This window comes from Impatiens glandulifera, chromosome 2, assembly GCF_907164915.1.
Source record: "Impatiens glandulifera chromosome 2, dImpGla2.1, whole genome shotgun sequence".
NCBI classification, from domain to species: Eukaryota; Viridiplantae; Streptophyta; class Magnoliopsida; order Ericales; family Balsaminaceae; genus Impatiens; species Impatiens glandulifera.
Genome location: NC_061863.1, coordinates 48512003 through 48538114, shown reverse-complemented (window position 1 = coordinate 48538114; position 26112 = coordinate 48512003). Strand labels below are relative to the sequence as shown.

Sequence of the window (26112 nt, the reverse complement as noted above, 5' to 3'; positions counted from 1 at the left end):
TTATTTTTTCATAAAAAAATAAAAAATAAACCGCTAATAACTAATATGAAACAAGCCCTTATTTCAAATCACTAAGGGTATAGTTTTCAATATTACCTTGGCAACTACTTATTTCTGAGTAAATGTCAATTTACAGCAACACACTGTTAGAAATGATTGTTTTTTACAGCTTACTTACAGTTAATATAAGAAATAATTAAATTTCTAACAGATACAAACCAGCATGAAATAGTCAAAGAGATAGTTATTTATTTCCTGGGGCAGTTAAATATAAAAGAAATAAAGAAGAAAACACACACATACACAAGGGCGCTGTTACAATTCTCAGGAATGATGATAACTTCAAACAAACAAACAGCAGCTAGAGCAAAAATCATTTGAAAAACCGGACCATTATCCTTAAATATATGTTTCTCTTCATTTTTCTTTATACCAGATCACGTATCGAACTACTTACTGTACACTGCATCATCATCATCAAGAACGCAAAATCCGGGTGGGAAAATGGCCCAAAATTAGCTGTTGTTGTCTCTATATATCTCTTTCTTTCTTACTCACTCACTCACACACACTCCTTGTATTGACAATGCCCAATGACAGTTTTCCTTTAGTGATGATGTCCCCTTCTCAGAACTGAGAAAAATCCACCAGAAGGTTTCTCCTTTCGTCCACTCTCAGCTCCATCATCTACAACCTGTTTGTTTACATTTCAGTATTAACTGACACTAGTTTTTAAGCTCATCAAGACAATATGGAGAAAAATAAAACTTACCTCTTTTGCTATTTGCTGCAGGATATCGATGATTTCACTGAAGTCAGGCCTCAGGGTCGGGTCTTGTTGCCAGCATCTCTCAAGCAGCTCCGTTATTTTTGGGTGAGTATTCTTTGGAATGATAGGTCTCAACCCCTATCACCACCAGGTTTTACTTTCAGATTTATAAATGCAATTAAAGAAGGAAATGACAGGTTTTACCTTCTGAACAACACCAACCGCAGCTTGTAATGGTGTCAAGTAATCATATGGAAGCTGAAAACATCAAAACAATACATTCAAGACCTGATCAAACCTCTGGAATCCTAGTTTACTTACTAAAACTACACCCCCATACCTTTCCTGTTAGCAACTCCCATAATACTATCCCAAAGCTAAATACATCAGCTTTGTGATCGTAGGGCTTGTGTTCGATAACCTACACATCAACAATCAGTTGGAGACCCGATCAAAAGTTGTTGTACATTGGCTAATTTTAATTTAACAGAAGACTGACTACCTCAGGGGCCATCCATCTGTATGTCCCAGTTTCTGCAGTCATAACTCCAGACTGAGCTTTAACTCTAGCAACCCCAAAATCAGCCACCTTAACAACCTCGTGTTCATCCATCAAAAGGTTGGCGGCCTTCAGATCTCTGTGAATTATATTGTTTTGATGAAGGTAGCTCATACCCTTCGATATATCAATTGCTACTCTGAGTAGAGATGGCAATTTGAAAGAACCCTTTTGTTTATGTAGATAGTCGTACACACTTCCACCTGACATGAACTCTGAGGCACAAGGCAAAAGAAAAAGGAAGTGACATATATGTTAGATGCCTATAAGAAGATAGACATTTTAAGCCAAAATGATAAAAGACTTTATAAAGTGTTACAACATACCTGTTATAATGCATAAGCTTGGCGGCTTAGTACATGCTCCAATGAATTGTACAACATTCTTGTGCCGAACTTTCCTGTAGAATCAATAAAGACATTACTGAATTTTGCAATATTATCATTCCAAAGTGTACAGCTTAAGATGTATGATCCACTTTCACTGTTTCTCTTTATAATTCTTATGGAAGCTTTTAATAGAGATAATTGGTATTTTGTCCTCAGAATTCTTCCACTTTTGAATATTCCCCTCAAATTCAATCTCAAATGGATTATGTTCATTGAACTAAAGGAACCTCACAAATGGCATCAACTGGTTGTGAACTGGCCAAACTTAAGAGTTAAGATTGACACAATTTGTGGATTCCACAAGCTGGAGGTAAAAGTAAGAGATTTCAATTGTTTATGGGGCAAAGTCAAATCGAAGCAAATTTGAGGGTGCAAAATACCAATTATCTCCTTTTAGTAAGCTTATCTTTAAGGGGTCCACTTGTGAACTTTTCTAATATATACATATATAATCTGATTCGTTCCAATAATTCCTGAAAAACTTCTACTACATGCATAGGCTTTTCATAAATTTAACATATTTAGATTCTCCCAATTCATACTAAGGGCTAGACTAAATAAACAAAAATGGGGATGTCCGGAAATCTAATAAGAAGAACACTGAAGATCTGGATACGTAATAGATGTGGAACATTGTGAACATCATAAACCAGAACGTTTTGATAACAATATATTTACAAGGAAAGAACGTTGAGAATCTATTGATGTAAGAAGAAATGGAGAATGAGTTATTAAACCTCATAATAAATACTTCTTGGGCAAACTCCTTCAGCATGTCTGTATTTACACGATCTTCCTTCAGTATTTTGATAGCTACTTCTTGGCTACAGTATGTACCTTTGTATCTAATGAATGCAAAAGACAAAAGACAGTCACATCAAGCTTTTTAAGAATTACATAATGTCCATAAAGATGATAGGATGTGTGCTTACAGATCACCATATGAGCCAGAGGCAACTTTGTTCTCAAATTTCAGTAATTGAGGATCAATCTCCCAGACATCTTTTTCGTCATTAGGAATTGTCAGATGATTAAGCCCATGATCAATACTAGTTTGCTCAGTTCGACTCACAGAAGAAAAGGAATGAGTGCTCCATGATTGGTTCTGAATAAGCAACATAAAACTAGTTATTTTTTTATCTAAATAAAATATAATGAAGGAAGCAGCATATCACAAAAGAGTAGAGTTTGGACAACATAATTGTAGAATTTCATGACTGGAGAAGAGTTATGTTACAAAGTATGTACATTAATGCCATCTGAATTCCCCGATAAACTAAAAAAGATTGTGTTTGGCATAAACTGCCAAGAATGGAAGACCTTTAGGCTTAGTCATTGATGCTTAAACAACACGTGTTTTAATGCAATCTCTGACCTTTCAAAAATAATTGGTGCAGTTGTTCAGCATTTTAACCTTTTAAGGAATTAGTAAAAGTCTAAGCCCCAAATTCAAAAATTCAAGTTAAATGTGAAATCACCAATACAATATTCCATAGACATCTTGCACATGGAAGTATAATTTACATGACGGAGAAACAACATTAACAGATGAACTCAGTTGCAATAAGTTACCTCAATGTTTACCAGTTCTTTTTCTAATGCCGTTCGTAGTTGGTTAGTTTCCTAATAACAGAAAATTATTGCAATAAGTGGAGTTAGCTGAATAATAAGAATCAAGGGAAGATAATGCTAGGTCTGGTGAGCGATGAAGAATTTTGTTCCAGATAGCTTATTTTAAATGGTGAAGATTAAGTACCTCACAGGGCCAACCATCAACAACAAAAACATCCAATGAGTAGCCATCTGCTGTAGAAAAGGCATGTGCTTCCTGAATGTTCAAACCAATCTCAGCTAGCAATGCAGTCAGCTGAAAATGTTCTATCAGTCAGTAACCCAGATATCCAAAATAACCTTTTTTTCAAAAAGAATATAACACCATATTTAAGATATTTATCCAAAATCATTTCATATTCACTCTCATGTCCATGCTAATACAAGAATAGTATGAACAAATATAAAGGTAGCTAGAAGGACATAAACTATCTACCCTAGTTGCAGATTATTAAAACTTTGAATGCATTGAACCTTAGATCATGCTCCCAAATTTGAAGTATGATAAATTTACTGTTTTCCCTAACTTAAGCCACACAAAGAACCAGCATACACCATTCAATGATTCAGTAGTGTATTGTGACGAGCTGCCATTGTATTATGCCTAATAATATTATGAAATTGCTAGCTAACTAAACAAAGCTTCTCTTATACCATTATTACACTTTCTTAGGGTTAGGTAATAGAGAAGAGTATATTCAAAGAAGGACATGAGAAGGGAATGTCTTAAGCCCTTAGATAAGAAAACTTAGAGAACCTCCATACCTGAGAACAGCGTATACTCTGTTGAATATTCATTAATTGACCTCTCTTTAAGCTAGGTCGCCTTATTTATATCCATAGGGCGTCACCTATTCTAACCACTAGCAACTTGGGGGTGGGGGTGGGGGTGGGGGTGTAATATTCACTAATATAAACTATTTAGAGTCTAACAAATAACTCTAACCCTATTATTATGTTACAGGTACATCTATCAATCTAACATAATATCAGCAATATGCTATGTACATCACAAGCCATGAAAGTAGATAACTGGCTGAGAGAAGATTGGCATAGAAGTGGAAAAAGAAGTAAAGACAATGAAAACACATGCTACCTGACTTAGGAGTTTAGGTTTATCATCTGAGGAAAACGTAATTTCATGCATCGGCCTGAAAGAGAATTATTCCAAGGGAAAATACATAGTTAGAAGACTGTCTAGATGGTAAATGTCTTACCACAACAATCAAGCTAATCATCTAACTGATGGGAGTTAATTACCCAGACTAAGTAATAAGTAAAATGAAGCAACAACCTCTGGTGCCAAGTAAATCATATGACGGAGGTTTAAAGATGTTAACCAGACAAAAAAGGAAAAGAAAGAAGAAAAGCATTTCAATGGTTTACGTAGATCTTGTTTAGGAAATATTGATTGTGGATTAAATACAATCACTTTTAAAAAAATGATATTATTTTAAGTACTATTTTTTTATTTGTTACAAAATCACATACTACTCAATCTTTTCTTCTTTAATATTCATCACAAATTCACTTACAATTGTTCATGGTCAAAATCAAACAAAGTCTTATTGTTCCTAAAGAATTCTTGACAAGAAAATCATTCTGAAAATTCTCATGTTGTGTTCAAGAAAATACTTGAGTATATTTAAGTAAATTTTGCATGTCATTGACAACATTATTCCTCCTCACTAAATACAAACTCAGTGCAAAAATGACCTTGCTAGTAGCATAACCTGGCAATAAAAGATAGCCCAGCATATCATGATAATTTGGAAGAAATGAAAACGCTAGGATATAGATTTTCAATAGACGTGTGAAGAAATGATGCAGCATTAAAAGATGCGATGAAATGCCTACCGGAGAGATTGAGCACCAGAAACAGCACTATCCTCATCTTGATCTAGAGAATCACTTGCTTCCTCAGCAAGTGCTTCAAGATTATGTGATGAACCAAAAGAAGGTGGTGGATGAATACTGACATTGAAATATATTCACAATGATATTAGTAAAAGTAGCAGTAAACCAGGAATAACAGAACTGCTGATAGACAAGTAACAATACAACTCGTTTAAGCAGTTCTGGAATAATTTTAATTGGTTGGTGAAGCCAAACCTCGTAGTCTGTGTGCTTTCTTTTTTTAGAGAGTTTGTAGAAAAAGAATCTGCTGTACTTGCATCAGTGATTGGAGGAACCTGCAAAAAAAAAAAGGAGTAATATATACCAGATTTATTTCCCAAGCAACCAAAGCTTCGACTCCATAAGTCTGTTCCAAGAAAACTCATGTAAAACAGAGCCATGTAGGTAATAGGCCCAAGAAGGCCTATGGACTATTCTTTACAGATTTCCTAATACACAATGATGAAAAATCATTTGAAAAACAACATTAAGCAATCAGATCAGGGTTGGCTCTGTGAAACCATATATGGTTTGACCAATCTAATGGATGATCAAAACAAAAAATTGATAGGCAATATCTGGTTCATTGGAAATTATCTACATTCTCTGAAATGATCCTCCAAACTTCAAAGCATTAGATGACAATGTTTCTTTAAATGAGTGACAGCAATGTTTAATACACATTTTAATATATTGCCAAGAAGGTCCTATATTGACACAATATGCTAAATTGATAAACCCTGACATATCAAACATTTAATGGATCACAAAAAAGTGAAATCTCATTGTCATACAGATACACAAGAGACTGAACTGGTAATGAACATACAATTTCTGGAAGAAAGTCCATGCCAAGGATGTTAGCCAATACAAAAAAGTATTGACCATGCAAGTTCATTACTAAAGGAGCTAAGGCAAGAGAAATGAACCATGTCGACATAGCCAGCACAATTACCTGCACTAAACGAATATCAAATGCCGGTCTATTAGCAGGATCAAGAGCCAGCTGCAATAGTCTTTTATGTCTGAGAACATCTTCCGCCCTTTCCACATTCACATCAAGTGCATATCTACAAAGTAAAAATGAATTCTGTGATCCAAATATGGAAGAAATTTCACCAACTTAAATGGGCCCTTATTCAATTTTGGTTTTCGTTTTCACATGTACCCTATTCATTCTTTGCATCAGAAACATCTGATAGAGTTCAAGATATATAGGGAGTGAGTAGTTAAGTTAGTGAAATCCACAAGCCATGGAAACAGAAAAACAAATAGGAATAATGACATTCTCTGGGTCATTTAAAGATCACTCATTTAGATTCAAATACTTAATCAAAATCCTTAACAACATGAAAAATATAACTAACAGTTAAGATCAGACGATGAAACAGAGGTGAAAGTGGAGTAGTTGTGATAGAGAGAGTTAAGTAAAATAAACCTTGCAGGAAGACGGTTAAAGTGAATCCAAAGTTCATTGTCAAACCCAGGTTGTTGAGCCTCGTGAATATCTGAATCCTTAAGGCGGCGCAAAACCTCATTGTAAGCCTCAAGCTTCATTCGATGATGGCGTGCGTTGGCAGGGGAAGATGAGGATTCCACCACTCTGCTTCCACAGCTCTCGTTATCTTCCATCACCATTGATCGAAGTGAGAACAATAATGAAGAAAAAAAGGAAGCGATAACTTAAAGAGAGATTTCCCACGTCCTGATCCGAATACCAAACCGAAGGAAAGGAAAGACGGGCGGAGGTTATGCGGTCCCAGCCTGTTCTTCAAATGGATTATTATTATTATTATAGTTTTCTCTTATTGCAATTTTCTCTAATAAAGTGAGCAATTATACGACTGTGTGCGCTAATGTTACGGTAATTTTAATAACAGACACATTTATTGGAGAAGACCTAATCAAAATTATTAAGTTATTTAAATTTATTTAATTTTACATATAAATTTTTTATATTTTTTACATTTTCATCCAAACAAGTTTGGGTCTTTCCCATTTCTTATTTTTTAAAATAAAAAAAAAATAATCAAGATGGAAGGGGATTAGGATATTGGTTGTATTGATGGAGGCTTGTAAGGTGGAGATTTACAATATGAAAAAAAAAATAGCAATCAATTTTGTAGAGGTTGGTTTCACATGATAACCAATTTGTGCCACTTTTTTTTTTTTTTGTATTTTATATTTTGCCTTTAGGACCACTAAAACCACTTTGTACATTTCATGCCTTCTTTTATTCTCATGATACAAATGTTGCCCTAATTTAAATAACTCTATTATGCATGGATAACACTAGTGCCGACAATTCTAGACCCGACACGAAAATACGACCCGAACACTATCAGGTTAGGGTCGTGTATTTTTTTGTTCGGGTCAAAATCAGGTTGACATGTTTAACATGATTAATAAACATGTCAAAATCGGGTCGACCTAAGTAGACCCGATAACTTGTTTATAAGTTTCTTTTGTTGAGTTTTGTATTTTGTTTTTCTACTCACTCACTCATTTTTTATAGAATTTTTTGTAAATTGATTTGTGATTTAGCTTCATTTTTTTTTGTTGATGTCATTTTAATTTGAAACATAGAGATGTAAATTAATTATATCGGATTGAGTTCAAGTCGAGTTAGGTAAATTGGGTCGTGTTTGGGTCAATCACAAATAAACAAGTCAGATTCAGGTTAAAGATTTTGACACGAATTACTAAATATGTCAGATTCAAGTTAGTATCGCTTAACTTGTTAACCATGGGGATTATTCGCAAGCGAAACTTAGCGTACTAAAAAAACTTGTTAACTCCCAACATGAAACTGACCAGAATTGTCATCCTTAGGTAACACCATTAGAATGACTATGGTGAAAAATTATTGATATTTCTGTTATATAAAAAAATTATTGAAATTTCTGGTATATCAAAAATACTATAGAAAATATTGATTTTTTTATATACCGAAAAAATAGTAAGATAGGGTAGATAACAGAGAGTAAACGTATTTGATTTTCAAATTATATATATATATATATTAAAATAATATATATATAATATTTATAAATAATTAAGTTTTAATTTTCATCACAAAATTTAAATTTTACTTGCTCATTCAAAAATTTTCAACAAAATAAAATGGTTATGAACCATTTTAGTAAAGTTTGTATTTGAATATAACTCTAATTAATTAATTCTTTAAACAGAATGATGTTAAAATCTTTTTTTTTAAATATAATTAAGCTTTAATAAGGTATGATTTTTCATATAATGAAATAAAAAATAACTAACTAGATGATTTCCACAATTATGATATTTCTTGAACTTAACATGTTTAGTGAGAATCATATATTTATTTTATAAAATGATCTAAGCGTCATAAAATACTCACATTCACCCATAAATCACATCCATCATGATTCATGATAATAATGCATATTTCATGTTAAATTGAAACTGAATTTAAACAGAAACATTATTAAATGTTTAATATATATATATATATATTCAAAATTAATATTCAAAATAAATAAATAATTTATTTTTCTTTTGTTCAAACCCAAATCAAGTCCCGGATTTGATGTTCCCATTAACATTAAATTTATTAAAAAAATATTTCACATGTTTATAATTTGTTTGAAATGGGGCCAGAATGTCCTACTTGTGATTTTAAATTTTAAATGCGGGTGATCTATGGCTATGATAGAATATTGACCTAAATAGTTAATAATAATAATAATAATATAAGCTAGCGTTAATTAATTTCATTTATGTATTGAACAAAGAGAGTATTCGCATAAAATAAAGAATAAACCTCCTTCCTTCCTTCCTTCCTTGGGACTAAACAATTATAAGATAAACAAATAGCTACTAACAATATTTTAAGCTTTCCAATGCAAATATAGCATGTAACAACATGCATGAGGCGTGCAGTTTTAGCCAGATAATTAATTAATAAGAAAACTATTAATATCACAAATTTGTTTTTTAACTATATTTATATTTCCATAAACTCATTTCGCTAAAAAATAAGAGTTTTGATTGAAACATAGTGGAATATATACTTCCTCAAATATAATTATATAGAATTCCCTTTTGCCATTACAAAAACTTGTTTTTATATAGATAAGCACAACTTTATTATTATTAATAAAAATGTGGGTTCACATTATTTCTTTAATATCCGGATAAGTTAGGATTAATTCTCAATTTTACTCAATTAGATAACAAATCTTGAATTATCGAGACCCGATTACTATTATTTTTTTAATTAAAAATAGAATGCATTTTTGACATGTTATTTATTTAATGACTTAATAAAATTAATACAAATGTGGATATTTAATTTCTCCTAATAATATATATTAAAAATAAAAAAGTGTAGTAGGAAAAGTTTGACTAGATGAGTGGTTGGGTGGGTGGATTAGAATGAGGATTTGGACTAATAATAATTCAGAACCATGATGACGTGGCGAGGAAGGTGTTCTTGCTGAGCTGGCAAAGGGGTAGTGACCCTTGGAGAAAGCCAAGGGATGGACATCGCAAACGCCAACGCCCATCGCTAATGGAGATGCAACAAATAGTCGCCGCTAGCTGGAAAATAGTTATATATATTTGCGATTTCCTATAAGTTAACCTCATTCATTGGAGATTTTAATAATTATAAAAAAAAGAAAAAAGTACTAATAATAATAATTATTATTATCATATCTTATCCCAAACACGAAATCAATTTGATATCTATGTATGCTGTCACACTCCACTTTCATGCATTAATTAATTAATTAATTAGATGAACGGATAAAATAGCCTTTTTCTTGTTTTATTTTTTTCTCACCCACATTAACATGAAATTTGAATCATTTCCATTCCTTTAATTACGGGCTCCATTCTTTATTTATTTTGGTGATAATTAATTGAGTTTTTTTATGTTAGTTTTTTTTAATCATATCTTATATATAGTTATAATTTTTATTTCAATTATTTTTTAATGAGAATTAACTTCACTTTAATTTTATTTTTTTGTTAGTGAGAATATTTTTAACCTTTTAGTTAAAATTCTTATCAATTAATTTGTTTTACTGTATTTATTTTATTGTTTTTTAGGAGTGAAATTAACAATTAATTAAAGTAACTACAAAATATAGATTTATAATAAATAATAGTTAAGGTTCAACTCCTAATATATATATATATATAAATAAATATTATTATTATTTTAAAATTGTGATTTTTAAAGATGTATTTTATTCCTATTATAAGAATAAGTTTTATTTAAATGTATATATTTGTATTGAATTTATTAAAAAAATGATTTACTTATACTCTCTCACATATTTACAGTTATTATTATGTTAACTTATATACAATATATATATATATATATATATATATATATATATATTTAATTTATCTTCTTTTTTCTATTTTATATTCCGTAGTAATTTTTTTATTTTTTTTAATACTTTTAATAAAATTAAGTTTATAATATTTGTATTTAATTTGAACAAAATAATTTCATCTAAAATTTTATTTTATAGGATAAACATGAAAATTTAACATATTCTAATATATAATAATATTAAACTAATATTTTAAATTTTTTAATTTAAAATAATTAAAAGGAGAGGTTAAAATCAAATTAAAACTAATTAGTGTAATAATTAAACCTTAATTAAAAAATTAAATAAAAATAAAAAATAATTTAGATTTATTTTACCCAAATTAAATTAAAAAAGGATGAGATAATTTAATTATGATTTTAAACATAAATGATGTATAATTTATGGATTAAAACAATTAAATAAATACCCAAAATACCCAAAAATGAAATAAATAAACATAATTTTTTATTATATGTCAAAAAAATATTTTTGTGTAATAATTTGGTGAAGAAAATGAAAGAAAATTATTAAAATTCGATTTCAAAAAACTTTTTATTAAAAATAAAAACTAATAATCTAGTGTGGTCGGTTGTAACCAAAGCAGTGTGCACCCGGGTCCACACCGGATCAGCTAGCGGGACGCTAACCCTATTAGCCCAATCGCACGATCGTTGACGGACCGCTAATGGAACGTAACAGTGCGTTTCATAAAATGACGTCGTTTTGTTCGTCTTTCCCTATTGACAGGACGAATGCCAGATGCTCGCGATCGACATCGGTGATCCTTCTAGAAATCATATCTCATTCATTTCTCCACCTTATCTCTCCATTCTTTCACCAACGTGCACGTCTCTCCCTCGCCATCATTACCCCTAAGGTTTGAATTCAAAAGCTACTTTAGACCTAGGCTGCCGAGAACAAAACATAAACGAAGAAGAAGAACTTCAGAAGCAAAATTGAAAATAAATTTGTCTATGAAACCGACCTAGCTTGGGTATAAATAGTCCATAAGTGTTCTTCTTCCAATCCATCGAACAAAATCCAAATATTACAACCAATTCAAAGAATTTATAAGAACTCCAACGACTGTCTTTTTGAAGAAATCGTTCCAACGATCTAGGCTTTGATTTAGGGCTTGAGAAAGCTTCATGCATATCATTGGAGTGTTCTTCAATCGCTAGTAAGCTTCCAGACATACTGTAATTCGAATTATGATTCAAAATTGGATTTTACCAAGTTCGATCGGGTTGATCTAATTTAGTGCTCAATTTCATCATTTCAACCTCAATAAAAAAAACTCAAATTTGATTTGAAAATCTAGAAATTTTGAATTTGGTGTTCTTGAGCTTTTAAGATTGAATCTTGATTCAAATAGTTTCATAACATGTTTGTAAACATGTTAGGATGATTTCTATATCATAAAACAAATATCACGATCATGTTTGATCCAACTTGATTTTTTTTAAATGAGTTTGAATTTCAGTTTTAAAAGATATTACGAGCTTGATTAATGTTCTTGTTTTGGTTGTGTTCAACTATAAATCTCATTTGAAAATTGTTGGAACAAGAATTAGGCCATGAGATGGCCTAAATCAAAAGTTCCCAAATCTAGCCCTAGAAATCGGGTTGAGAAATCGATCGTCTTAGAGCTCGATTGATCGAGTTTAGGATTAGGGATTATGATCCCTACATCCATATGAGTTGTTAGCAACTTACAAATTATGTTTTCATAATATGTATCAAAAGATACAAACATGCAATCTTCATACCAAATGAAGAGCATTCGGTCCTCTTGGAGCGAGTCCTATAGGACCAAGGATCCTTAGTCCTGACCGAGACCAAGGACCAAGAAAATTGACCTAGGACCGATACCAAGAACTAGTGATCTTGAGTTAGAACCGAGCCCTAGGACCGGTGTTCTTGAGCAATGACCAAGAAATCCGACTAAGGTTGGGACCAAGACTCCTATGTCACACGGCCGAGAAATATAGATTTGAGACCGAGACTCCCAGACCTAGGACCAAGCCTCCTAAACCCCAGGGCCGAGCCCATCCGGTCTCAGACCGGTAAAAACGGACATAAACCTAGGACTTTGGTCCTAAGGCCTGTTTGGTTCCACTTTTAAAAAATATAAAATTATTTTTATAATTTTGAACCCGAATCCATTTTTAAATAATCTCGAAAGGTCAGAAAATGATAATTTTAAAATTTTAGGAATATTTCCCAAACAAATATATTGACTAAAGTCCCGTTTTGAATTTATTTTTAAATTCTAATAATTTTCTGATATTTATCAGGTCTTATACTCAATCTTATATCAACGCAATAATATGTACGCATTTCTAAATAATTTTGTACAATTATTTACGTAATTTATAAAAAAAAATAACTTTTTGATAGCCAATCTTTTAGTTTAAGAATAAAACCGTTTTCAACGGAGGTGGAGAATATAGCACGAAAGCCTTATGAAAACTCTGGTATAAAGTACATTTATACCCATACATTTTTACTGATTTTTCAAAAAAATATTTGACGACTTTAATTTTAAAAAATAGTTTTTTCTTAAATTGAATATGTTTGATTAATTTAAACTGTATTTTAATCAAATTATTATTGATAATAACAAATTATCATATTATTAAAATTTAAATAAAAATAATTATTTAGACATAGTTAATTTTAAAAGAATTATATACTGTCAATTTTTTTAAAAACAAATATTTTATTTATAAAAAAACGTATAATACATTAATCAAAATTGAAACGCATTGAATTTTGAGCTATTTCGGAAATTCCTATTAGGACACATACTAATATGCGAAAGGAACCTTCACAAATATTATAAAATATTTTAAAAAGTAATTAATTGACACCTTATTTAAATCAAACAGATACATAATACATAATATATATATATATATATATATATATATATATATATATATATATATATATATATATATATATATATATATATTTAACAAAATTACATGAATTTTTTTTAAAATTATATATTTTTACATGTATTAATATAATATTTTGTAATTAATCATTAAAAAAATTATAAATGAATAAATAATTTTTAAAATTATATAAATTATGTGTATATGTTTAAAAAATTTATGTGTATATATAATTTAAAATTATTTATATAACTGAAAATTGATTATTAAGAAAATAGTTGAAAATTAATTAATGAAAAAAATAATTAATTACAGAATATAATAAAATAAATTTAAACCTTAATGTATCAACTTTTTTTATTTATTTAAATTGTAATGAGTATTAATTTATTTGAATAAGAAAAATAAGTTGTTAATAATTTATTAAAATAATGTATAATATAAAATAAAATAATATTTTAAATTTAAATAATTTATAATACATAATTAAACATTTTTAATTGAAAGATAAAATTTTATTAATTTTGAAAAATTATATCTAAATATATTATAAATCAATTTTTATAAAATATAAATGAAAGAAGAGAAATGAAAGTGAATGATAATTGCCACCTCTAATAAATATAAATAAATAGGTGAGATGAACCTATATAAACTTTTAATAGTATATGTTTAAATAAAATATATATATATATATATAAAGTTAGCCCTATATATTAAAAAATTATGTAAACATTCATTGTATGTGGACAACTTATTAAAATCAGCATGCGGCCACTTTTGCGGTTTTTCACAAAGAGGTGTTATTAGGCTGTCAACAATTAATAATACATAGCCCCTCTTTTATGAAATTTGTTTCTATTTCAGTGATAAAACACAGCTGTATCTAAATATAGTATAAAATAAAATATTATTATTTACTATAAGTGATACAAATAAATTTATCTAAACAATCAAATGGTTAAAGTTCCATTCTCAAAAACAAGTTCCAATTTAAATGAAAGTAACAAAACATTTAAAATCTATTAAACTTGTGATGAAGTAACAACAAAGACACTAACAAATATTATAATTTTTGGTTTGTTAATTAGTTAATTTATACTAAATAATGGATAAGAGCAATTAAAAAGAGAGAGTAAATATGCATAAAAGTATTATTTCTCAATTACTCAAGTCTTATCAATTATAAATTTAGACACATATTCAAGTAAGTATGTTTTTTAATGGGTCAATACATAATATGACAATTACTTTAGTCATATGATTCCTCATTTCTAAAATATATAACTGAAACAGTTTATGCAGTTATTAGGAAGAAGTACTGTTGTCTTTACATGGGTAAATGGCATTGAATGCATACAAATTGGCAAGTTTCTAAAAGTGGAAATATTTCTAAAAAAACTTTTCAAAAGCAGGGGACCATTGTACTATTGTTTGCCAATTAACAATTTTATTTTAATAATTGTTTTTGAAGCATAATTCTAACCCAACATATTTTTTTCTCTTTTTATTTAATATTTGTTTCTGTGGCAAATATGTAAAAGTAGCACCTATGTAGAAAAAACCCAATTTTGTACCAAACAAAGACTAGGAGCTTTACTAACTTTTCAAAATTGTTGTCCAAGTCAAGGTCAATATAGTCAATTGAGTAGTTTGATATGAATTATTTGAGAAGTTTTATTCAAAATTTGATATATATCTAATTAAGACCCCCAAATAACCACGTCAAGCTAAAATTTATATATCTGATTATAATATTATACAATTTTTAAAAAAAACACACACAATTAAAATTCAAATAACCAAAATTAAAATATTTTTTCCAGTCAATCAAATTGCTTAGTATAAATTTCACATCATTCACTTTCATAAATTTAATGATATAAAATTATAAATAAAAAATTAAAAGTATATTTTGATTGGTAATAGAATGGTTTCATAGTTTAAATATGTGATGAGTTGTTATATCCTCCCATTTTATAACTTTTATAATTAAAATATATAAATTACCGGTTTGATTATTTTTTAATTTAGTTTTTTAAAAAAAATTATCTACTTTTAACTTAAAAAAAAAATATTGCTCATCTTCACCAATATATCAATTAACTATAAATGTATTTAAATTTTATCTTTATAAAGTTTGATAGATAATAATTTCATATCACCATTTCATTAAAAACTAATATCAAAATTTCAATTCCATGTAAATTTATGATTTATTTATGTTACTTGAATAAATTAACTTTTCTAATATCTTAGTCAGTAGGAAATGAAAGAAATAAGACTAGCTAGAGTTGTGATAACTTAAAAGGATAATGTGATTTTTATATTTCCACGTGGATAATACTTCTATTAGTCCCCCACAATTTAAATATTTAGATGTTAGTCTATTATATTCACTAGAAATAAAAATAAAAAATAAAACTTGACATGAAAATTGAAATTATTGAAGGGAATAACAAAGAACATGAGTTAAGAATTGAGAAATTTTGTTTTTACTTGTGAGCTTGGATAAGCTTCAATAATGCTACGTACGATATTATCAGACTTGTCATATTATTCATTCATTAATAAAATTGTTCTTGTTGTTATGATGTTGACACTGAATTGTATTCATTTTAATTTAAACCTATTTTCTGGTAAATGTCTTTATCTAATAACTCATATAAAATCACATTTATAATCCAAAACTAGTACCACAAATTTTATAATATTTTATTTACTAATGTTGATCTCCATCTTATTATAATCTCTATTTTCAATCTAAAATAATAATAAAAAAATCAAACCTAAAGTTTTTAGTCTCTTAAATCAGCTTTTACCCCTTGAATTCCTATATTGAGTTTTAATAGTATAAATAAAATTAAAACTTATGTTTGTGGTTTTAAATAGTCCCTGCTTATTTATTTATTTTCTTTAAATGAGTGGAGGGACAAGGATTCAAAGCCAAATATAATAATTGGTGGACATCATACAATCCAATCCTTCAGGCCAACATATTTATAAATTATATATATATGTTACAATGTGGATAAGGGAAAAGGCACAAAGGGTGTCCCACAAATTTTATACAACCTAATGTTTATTAAAAATAATACTACTAGCATTTAATTATTATATATAACTGAACAATAATCTTATTTGAAAAATAATAGCATATAGTTAAAATCTTTTTCATTGCAATTTTAATTATTGCACCCCAACAAGTACGATTCTTAGGGATAAAAATCGTAATTCAATTTTCACTTAAAACGTTTTAAATGAATATAAATTATCATTCAATTTAATATAAATTAATTTTCTATATAATTTTTTTTATTTATATTTATGATAATTATTATTTTTTAAATAAAAATAACACCTAAAATTAGAAGTTCATTTGAACAAATAAAATATATTTATATTAACAAATATATAAAATTCAAATTCAGCTCAAACTCATAATCCAGGTATTTCCAAACATGGTAAAAAAAAGTAGAGTTGGTGGCTTATAATTGAATGGATGATCCAACAAACACCACCACTTATAATGAAGGTGGGTTAAGTAATAATTAATAATATACATATAATTAATTAATATATCAAAAAACCATCAACTGGGCAAGCAGTCTGATATAGCTGGTTTTAGTACAACCAACTCTTTTAACTTCTTTTCTAAGAATTGGGTCTTACATAATTATTATCATTATAAAAAATAGATAAATCAGTGGTAAGGACTAAGGTGGTGGGTCAAGTAATTGGCCCACTGTAAAGGATCAGATGAAACTAAGGGAGAGGAGATTTCTGATCTATAAACTTGTTAAGAGGAAAAATAAGAGACTTGGATTATTTGAAAATGATAACATGTGCTAAATGTGAGCAAGTGAGAGGACAACCTGTGAGGCAAAAAGGGATAAAGGAAATGAATGGACAGATAACCAAGAGCAAACTAAGTGTGGAGTTTTTGAAGTACTAATTCAAAAATATCTATCAATCTGAACTCTTGAAGGCAACCAGAATAGAGTTAACCTAAAATCAAACATGATGGAGCACAAAAGTACTAGCATATTCTGATTGGTTTAATTATATTTACAAGTCAAAAAATACATTATTTTTCACTTTTATCAGAAATTACTTGTTTCCACAAGCTGCATTTTTGTGGCAAGCCAACCTCAACTTTTCAACTTCACGCAAGAGTAAAGAACTTCCTTCGCATGCCTCTCTTAAAACTTCAAACTTTTGTCCTAAGCCATCCTGACCTAACGATGAATTGTTCATTCGGGCTGGCTGGTACTCAACAAAGTTCATCATCATCACCTGTTATTGCATCGAAACAAGCATAATGATTTAGCTAACGCAGTCAATGACATATACTGAAAACTAAGAAGGATTAGCCATTGGAAAGACATAATTAGTACCTCATGTTGTTGTTTCCGGGAGTAATCTCGCAGAAGCGACCTGGCCAGCTTATATCGTGTTGTTAGCTTGTCATCTTTATTTGAGAAGAATATAAATGATGAAAGGTGATGCAGAACCAGTCTGTAAGCTAATGATCCTCGAGTTACAGATCTGTCTAGGTTACCAGATTCCCATGACTTTAAATAGGCCTCCAATATTTTTTCATCCTCCTATTCAAACAACAGATTCAAACTTTAGACTAAGGCAGCATTTGATAACACAAATTATCACTTATTCTAAATAATTAAGTGCTTATTTACATTAAATTCATTATTATTGTTATTTAAAACCATTTAATTACTAAATATTTAGATTCTTCTCATATTAAGTTAAAAAAATTAAGTTGAAAAAGCGGGCTTAATTCCGTAATTTGTGGATGACTTAATATGGTAACATAGTAGGAACATAAAAAAAACTTTAATCCATCAAAATTAACCAAATTATGCGTCACTATAAGTATAAGGGTAAAATTACCTTTAATGACTTGCATCACATTAGTTCCACATTTTATCAAATCAAAACACATAACATTACTTATAATTTAAATATTTTCATTTGGTTTATTCAACATTTATTTTTCACATTTAACTATTTGGCACTTAAAATTCAATATTCACTATTAAATCTTGGTAAGAATCGAAAGCGGGAAGAATTTTAACTCTTAATTTTCAGTTTTAACAAACACACCCAAATTTAATGGCTTCAATAAAGCTTGATGAAAACAATCAAGTATGAACACTTGCAAGCATTTCGAAGCAAATGCATTAAAAGAAATATGACCAACTAATAATCTGCGAGTGGTGATGCTAGAAAATTACTAATACGGATTTCAATTTGTAGAGCTTACCATCAAAAACTGCTTAAAAGTCAGCAAAATAATCACAGGTCATGCTAATTAGTGAATCAAAACAAGTCTAGAAACATTACCTCAGGTGGCTCAAGATATCCTTCAGCCTCAGCAATACAATTTTCCAAAGGTGGGAGAAGTTCAAGAACATGGGCATTAGCCAGTATAGTCCAGGCAGAAAGTCTCACTGGAGTCTCAACGCATCGATGTAGGTAAATTGCTAGTTGTCGGCCATAAACTTCATCACCATAAGATACCGCAGAAAACTGATCAACAAAGTTTTCAAGGAAAGTATCATAACTTTCTTGTATTTCAGATTGGAACTTCAAAAGTTCATATGTTATTATAGTTTCCTCTCTGCCCAATCTAGATTTGTCGAGAATCTGGCCATAGACATCTTGTAATTCTTTGTACATGAACCTACTTTTTTCCTCTTCTTGAACACCTATATCAAAGAGGAGTACAGATAGAGAATGCATTTTCCAAACTATTGGCACTCTATTGACAGGAGAACAGATATCAGCAGAAGCAAGAGATGACATTGCTTCGAGACCTAAAAGAAAGAAAAGCCCACTCTTGGATACTTCAAGAAGATCAGCAGTTTCCCCACAATCCAGGTTCATTGCGCTAGACGAAGCTGGAACATAACAACTCTTGCTGTCATTGGCAGTTGAGATCGCACTGAGAAACCAGTGTAGTGGAAGGGGAAGTCTCTGGTGAGCCCATTCTACTGCCAAAGACGTGCATTGCTGTTCTGAACCAGTCATATCACATTCCTCGTGAATTGTATCTAGAGTCTCACCAACTTTCTTGTTTTTTTTCTGACTATTACCATCTCTGTCAGCAGTTTTCTTCCTTTTTATGCCCAACCATCTCTTTTTGAAATGGGAGGCTAGGGTCTTGCTAAAAACAAGGAAATCCTCTTCTTTCAGTTCCATGGTTGATTTTGGTTGTTTATCAGGATGGATAAAACCTCTGATGCATGAACCAAGATACTCCAACACAGGGACCTGGAATAAGAGATCAAACACCTTGTCCAGAACTAAACCAGACTTGGGCATTACAGTTAAACACAGCTCAAGAGCTGAAACTATCCATTGGGTAGTAAAAGTCCTATCTTCTGTAGGAAAATCCATGTGAAATGTAATTTTAAAGACATCAAGCAAATTAACAACCAACGCGGCATCTGTTTGAACCCGTAAAGCACGATCAGACCAAAACCCACCTTTAGTCGCACCCCAGCCCAGTCCAACCCCTGGAACGGGACCTGCCCGTCCAAATGTTTCCACAGACTGGACAAAATCCCACTCAGAAGAAATTAACTGCATGAAAATGTTGAGCACACTTCTGAGTTCACTGAGAGCTGACTTCAGTATTTGATCAGGAAGTGTCGTATTATCTATCGTCGGTATCCCAGGCTTAGCCAGATGAATCAGTCTCTTAACAAAATTAACAACTTGGACTACTCCAGTAAGACAACAAACAGAAGCCAATGACGTCTCATCCTCACCTTGTTTTCTCAGATAACAAAGATACTCAATATAAGAGTTTGTCATATTAGGATCCGTAGCATAACCTGAATGGTGTTCCCATGAGGTAAATGAAAATTCATTTTTAACTAATCCGAGCCCAATCCTAGGAATGAAATCTGGAAGATACGGAAGATGCCCGCTAGCAAAGCATGCTGTATCATCTGGGATCACTCTTTCTAGCACTCCAGAAAGAAAATAAAAGACCGCTGAGATCACCCAGAGTAATGAACTTCCGGACTTATGGATGATAGAAGTATAATCAGTATCCTTAAAAAACTCAATCCACTTCATAGCCAAATCAACCATGGGGCCCACATGGACCCAACACCAACTATCTACATCCTCTTTCCCACTCGCAGCTTCTTGATTATGACTTGAATAAAAATTAGGAAGTCTTCTAGTCAGAACTGCTAAAACAAGGAAGGCTTCTCTTGTGATGGCAGCATATTCATCTAGGAGATTCTTCTCTATGAGCTTTTCAAAGTTTGGAATGTTCAACCATATGCAGATAGCTGGGAAAAAATCAGAGAAGTAAGATGCACAGTTTCCATACTGTAGAAAACCCTTCCAAAAGCGTAGTTCCTCAACCATCAACCCTGATGATAGTTTACAGTTATCAAATCCCGATTTAATCCAGTGATCAATATAGGTTACGGACCTACAGAGGTGCCACGTAACATTCTGAAAAGTACCATCATTCAGATATTGTATACAATTCTTCTTGTTTGATCGAACCAAGATCTGTTAGAACAGAATAGATATCAATAAAAGATAGTGTAAGCATGCCCAAATGTTCTGAAAAGAAAATTGATCTTATACTCCTATAAAATTTTTACTCATTCTTACCCTCAGGAGGGTAATAGATTTTATCTTAGAAGAACTGATTTCCATTAGATCTTTGTTCATAAATCGCTCAACAAGAATCGTGACCAATCTTGTGTGATGCATGATAGTGTTTGTGGAGACAGGAGAATGCCTTGCTATTGCAATCAGTATAGATATTATGTACTCCTCCAAAGCTGCAGATGGGTTTGCCTGGACCACAAAATTCAAGATTAAGTGAATCTACAGATTAGCAAATCCAAGCGTTACTAATGGATGCTTCTATCTTATTGACTGCACAGAGTATTTCATAGAAATTAGCTAACCAAGAAACTGATTAGTAATATAATCTAGCCAACTTTCATGTGAATATGTAGCCAACAGAAGAAAAAACTTTATTTCAACAGTTCTTGGGTAGTTGACAAGATAACCAATAAGACGTGGACAATGAATAATACTTTTATATGAATAAACTGTAGTTATTTTGGATCAGTGGAAGAAAAAAGGAAAGCATAACGATCAATATCACACCTACCTCAAGGAGATAAGAAAGCCTTGGAAGAATTCCCATTCTAATGAAACCTGCAGCAACATCTTGGCCAGCAATAGTGACATCATCCTTAATGGTATGCTCTCCTTCAGGTTCACCATTCACATTATCTTCCTCAGGAGGCAACATATTAGAAGGCTTAGTACTATACTTCCAGAAGCCTCCATGAAGGAAACCAAAGTCAATTTCTGGCCTTCTTCTGAATACAGGAGCAGTATAGAGATCCTTTGGAGAGCTTTCTAGTTTCTGGAATTCAAGTTGTCAATCATCAGTAGATGAAAATTCACCAAAGTAGTAGAGTGGTATATACTTCAAATAACCAGTGTGATTACCTCAGAGATATCAAAGTACTTCTCATTGATGTAACAACTCAACATGCAGTGGATGACTTTTGTGCAGCCCAAAACTACCGAATAGTGATTATCATCTAGACATATCCTGCAGGAAATGGTTCACAGTTAAAAGAGGGTATTTTACGAGCTGAATTCCAAGATATTTTGGCAGTAGACAACCTATACAAATTATACACAACTAGGAAGTGGTAAATTGAGAAAAGATATATATGAAGACATCACTAAAGACAAACATCTCAGGCAGAAACAATAAATGGACAAAGAAATGCATCAAAACAAAGCAGGCGGAAGTCTACTGACCATCTCATGGTAGAAACAATAAACGGGCAAAGAAATGCATCAAAACAAAAACAAACAATTATTTGTTTGTTGAAGTAAATAAAACATTATTCTACACTAAAAACATCGAGAAACTTTTTTTACACAAAAATCAAACCTACCAGGTGCTTAAATTTTTTAAAATTAGCAATGTTCTTCATCATCTCAATACAGTGAACAGTAAAGTAGAATGCTTCTTTTCCTTTCTCTTTGCCAGTCAAATCACGGAGATACTAGCTATTACAAGTACTTATTATAATTTTCAAATCAAGTATTTAATGCTCACGTCATATGCCCACAATCAGTAGATATCAAATATGACAAGTGTGTGGATAGTATGATCAATGTGGCATATCAAAAGATGATGTCTACTAAATTCCAGAAAAATAATCAGTGGATTAACTTATAAGGAATGGTAGTCTTTAAATGAATAGAAACTTATTGGAGAACTATGAATAGTTGGAAAATCCCATATCATAGCTGCTACAGAATCTGAATCCAAAGGTCATTAATAACACTAGGTAAACATCAACAAAGTTTTCACAAATAGAATCAGATTGCCTATAATGCTCAGATCAACAAAGAATATGTACATAAGCATTCACAGCTAACCTCATTGATAAAACCAACTCCGGCTCTGGACCAAGAGTATATGCCCAAATTGCTTCCCAGTCAATTAACCTGCTTGTTTCAACATTTTCCTTGCTGCCGAGAATTTTGTTTGAGCAAAGGTGTCCCAACGCTCTACCGAGCAAGGATGCAATTAAATGCAGAGCTAAAGCCCGTTGACCTGGTATCTGAAATTGCATTATGGAATTAAAAGGTCATTGAACTGTATTAAGTCCGCATGAATATTGTAAAAACACGGTTCATTGCAGCAAAACCATGTTTTTTGTAGCAAACTTGTTTCAAATATAGAACTGACCACACTTCTTGTTAGAGCTACTGCTTCTTTGATTGTGTAACCTGCAGCGGCAGGATTTCCTTCAGTTCGAAGGAAGTCACGTTCAGAAACGTTCTCAGCAGTATACCCACTCTGATTGGATGCACCTATGAGATTATAACCAATAAAAACAAGTGGTATCAGAATACTTTCATCAGAAGAATGGATATCAATCTTCAAAATTGCACCCTAGCATTGATATGTTAAAGAAGAAAGTCAAGAACTGATAGCGTTTTAGGCAAAAGATGGGTGTGTGGGATAGCCTTGCTATCTTTGAGTGTGAATGATGACATGATAGAATAGATGAGCAAAAGGTGACAAGGAACCATCTTAGGTAAAATGTTTACACGGTCCAATCAAATGGACTCTCATTCAACCTGTATCTATTGCAGATTAAAAATGTAAACCATGTTACAGAATTAAAGCACCAAAAGAAAAACATAAAAAGTAGTTCAGCCGTCATGAGAGGAAATCTGCACAATTAAGAAGCATGGCAACTTTACAATCCTGACTAGAAACACGGACAAAAACAAATGTAAAAGCACAACCTTAAGAAGTTTAACTGTTCAAATGGTTCAAATTGAGTGAAAACAAAGTTTTGTTTATCAGAATGTTGTAACCACTTGAGTTGGTAAAGAGAAAAGAAGAATGTCACCATGTTCTCGTGACATATTCAAGATAAGTAATTGAATAATACAATCACAGGGAAAAGAACACCAATACTTAGACTTACCAGGCTTTAGCTCCGGGACAAAATCACTTTCAGTAACATCACCATCTAACGAGAATCTTAATTCCCTTACAGCCTCAACCCTTCTATTCCAGTCATTCCACAAATTGCTACTCCCCGGTCTAGAATCCTGCACTTTCTGTGCAACCTTCACTTCTGTGTTACTAACTTTCGTGGATGCCAGCACTTGCCTTGTGGTGACTGATCCTGGCATTGTTTCTTCAGAGGAGATGTCATTTCTCAAACGCGAACCATTTTCATATGCGCCATCCTGCATATCACTAAGGTTTCTGCCGGCAGCCATGTTAGAGTTGGAGTTACTTGAACTCTTCAATCTATCTTTTCCACGTTTCCTTAAAGCCTCTATTAGAGAAGGTTTTGTCTTCTCCAAAATCTCTGCTCGTGCCTCCGCAATTTCATCATCTGTCATTCTCTGTAACAGGGCGCGATTCTCAGCGTCAATTTCCCTCTCCATACTGGTAGAAAATTGGGTGTCTTCCACCTCTTTGGAAGTAAAAATGGATGTTGTTTGGGATAATGAAGTTATTCGATCCCGTTTATCTACTAGAATTTCACCTTTCGATGCCTCCGGAGATAGAACTTTCTTCACCTCAGTGTTCGGTTCCCATGATTGCGAAGGCATAATCAAATCTTTTGATTTCCCTTCATATAACAGATGAGCTCCATTTTCCATGTCCACGTCTTTTGCTAGCGCAGCCCCATTTGTAGAAAGAGAGCTGCTAATATTTTCTGGAACTTTGGCTACTCCAGGAGTCTTCCCTTCCTTGTTGGTCTCAACATGGATATTTACTTTTTTTTTCAAAGAAGAAGGATCATTGCCTGCTACAATTTCCCGCCAACTGCTAAAATCCAATCCTCTTTTCTCTTTCCTTTTTACTGGATTCGCAAAAGCTGCAATTGGGTCAAACCCCGTCATATCTTCATCTTCAGCATCCTCTTCCATTTCTTGATCATAATTACCAACACTTTGAACACTTCTTGGAACCCAATGCTGCACAGATTGGTTTACATGGTTTATAATTCTGCAACAAAATTAAAGCCAAAAGGAAGACCAGTTTGGTTGTGTCATTTCATTCATTTGGGTCCTCATTCATTGTATCTGTGGTAACTTAACATATTAAATTTTGTACTCTTAGCTGAACAATTTCATCCAAATAGATGGATTTAAGGTTGAGGTAGCTAACAGAAAATTCTTAAGTTTCAGTCAGCATTTGATAAGCTCATTCAACCAAAACGATCAAGCAAAATCAAGAAGGGTTTGTTAACGACTTAGCTTTTGGTATAATCAGCTATTACTGAGTAGAGTATAAAAAAAAAGGTGCGAGGCAAACTATTTCCAATAATCAATATCTAAATATGTAAACTTTGACCATAACAACAAAGAAGAGGAGGCTTACAGGGCCATGAGAGCGATGACGAGCGACCGGAAAAGGAAGAACTGTGATGCGAGGAGCCGAAGTAGGTGCAATAGGTCCGGTTTCGGTGATGCCCTTCTCGACTATGCTACCAACTAAGTGGGAAGTATCGTCTTCTGATAATTTCAGGGAACTGTTCTCGAATGTCATCCGGCGAGGAAGCTCTTTGGGCATACTACTGCCGCTCTGCTTCTGCTTCTGCTGCTGCTGCTGATTCTTCTTCATCATTTCGTCCGATTCCTACTTGGAAAAGAAACCGCGATTATTATCAATGAGATGAACTTGAAGAGGGAAAAACTATACAGGGAGAGCGAATTAGCGTTTCTTCTAAAAAAGAAAGAAGAAAAAAAATCAAAGGCATCTCATCTACATTCCAGTTATTGGGCCTGAAGCCCAATTATTTGTAATTGTGAATTGGTTGGAAAAAAAATGGTTTTAAAGTTAACAGTTTGAATAAATGTATATATTATATATATAATAAAATGACTTATAAATTAAAATTTTCATGAAACTAAATTATACTAGTCATGTAAATAATTTATAGTAAAATGAAACACAATTTCTTGATTGTGTTTGAATCTATTTAGTTAAAAGTTAGAAATATTTATTTTGTATATTTGCTTTAAACATTTATATATTTTAAAAATT

The 26112-nt window shown here is 31.5% G+C and overlaps 2 protein-coding genes across 3 annotated transcripts; both read right to left on the bottom strand.

Moving 5' to 3' along the window:
- Window positions 1–229: 229 nt before the first annotated feature.
- Window positions 230–6967, bottom strand: LOC124925787 (serine/threonine-protein kinase STY46-like). Its single transcript, XM_047465886.1, has 15 exons — window positions 6663–6967; window positions 6180–6294; window positions 5441–5520; window positions 5186–5302; window positions 4425–4479; window positions 3474–3584; window positions 3290–3340; window positions 2650–2822; window positions 2455–2562; window positions 1655–1728; window positions 1272–1543; window positions 1110–1190; window positions 974–1027; window positions 773–907; window positions 230–694 (listed from the first exon to the last, which is right to left on the bottom strand). Exons 1-15 carry the CDS (start codon window positions 6860–6862, stop codon window positions 608–610), a joined length of 1713 nt encoding a protein of 570 aa, XP_047321842.1. The 5' UTR covers window positions 6863–6967; the 3' UTR covers window positions 230–607.
- Window positions 6968–17419: 10452 nt separating this feature from the next.
- Window positions 17420–25756, bottom strand: LOC124928099 (transcriptional elongation regulator MINIYO). 2 transcript variants are annotated; one of them, XM_047468629.1, is made up of 10 exons: window positions 25447–25756; window positions 24032–25040; window positions 23281–23405; window positions 22968–23152; window positions 22017–22122; window positions 21670–21930; window positions 21159–21347; window positions 18861–21053; window positions 17894–18103; window positions 17420–17792 (listed from the first exon to the last, which is right to left on the bottom strand). In XM_047468629.1, exons 1-10 carry the CDS (start codon window positions 25690–25692, stop codon window positions 17607–17609), a joined length of 4710 nt encoding a protein of 1569 aa, XP_047324585.1. In that variant the 5' UTR covers window positions 25693–25756; the 3' UTR covers window positions 17420–17606. The 2 variants fall into 2 exon arrangements, with proteins under 2 accessions (XP_047324585.1, XP_047324586.1); XM_047468630.1 differs by having other exon boundaries at window positions 24032–25071; window positions 25447–25586.
- Between the last annotated feature and the right edge of the window lie 356 nt (window positions 25757–26112).

Coding starts and splice junctions, on each gene's coding strand:
- LOC124925787 (XM_047465886.1), bottom strand. CDS start 6,862: ATGGTGATGGAAGATAACGAGAGCTGTGGAAGCAGAGTGGTGGAATCC. Junction 6,295..6,662: donor TTTAACCGTCTTCCTGCAAG/GTTTATTTTACT, acceptor TTTACTTTGTAG/ATATGCACTTGATGTGAATG. Junction 1,028..1,109: donor GGGAGTTGCTAACAGGAAAG/GTATGGGGGTGT, acceptor TGATGTTTTCAG/CTTCCATATGATTACTTGAC.
- LOC124928099 (XM_047468629.1), bottom strand. CDS start 25,692: ATGATGAAGAAGAATCAGCAGCAGCAGCAGAAGCAGAAGCAGAGCGGC. Junction 22,123..22,967: donor GAGTTGGTTTTATCAATGAG/GTTAGCTGTGAA, acceptor CATTTCCTGCAG/GATATGTCTAGATGATAATC. Junction 21,054..21,158: donor AATCTATTACCCTCCTGAGG/GTAAGAATGAGT, acceptor CTGTTCTAACAG/ATCTTGGTTCGATCAAACAA.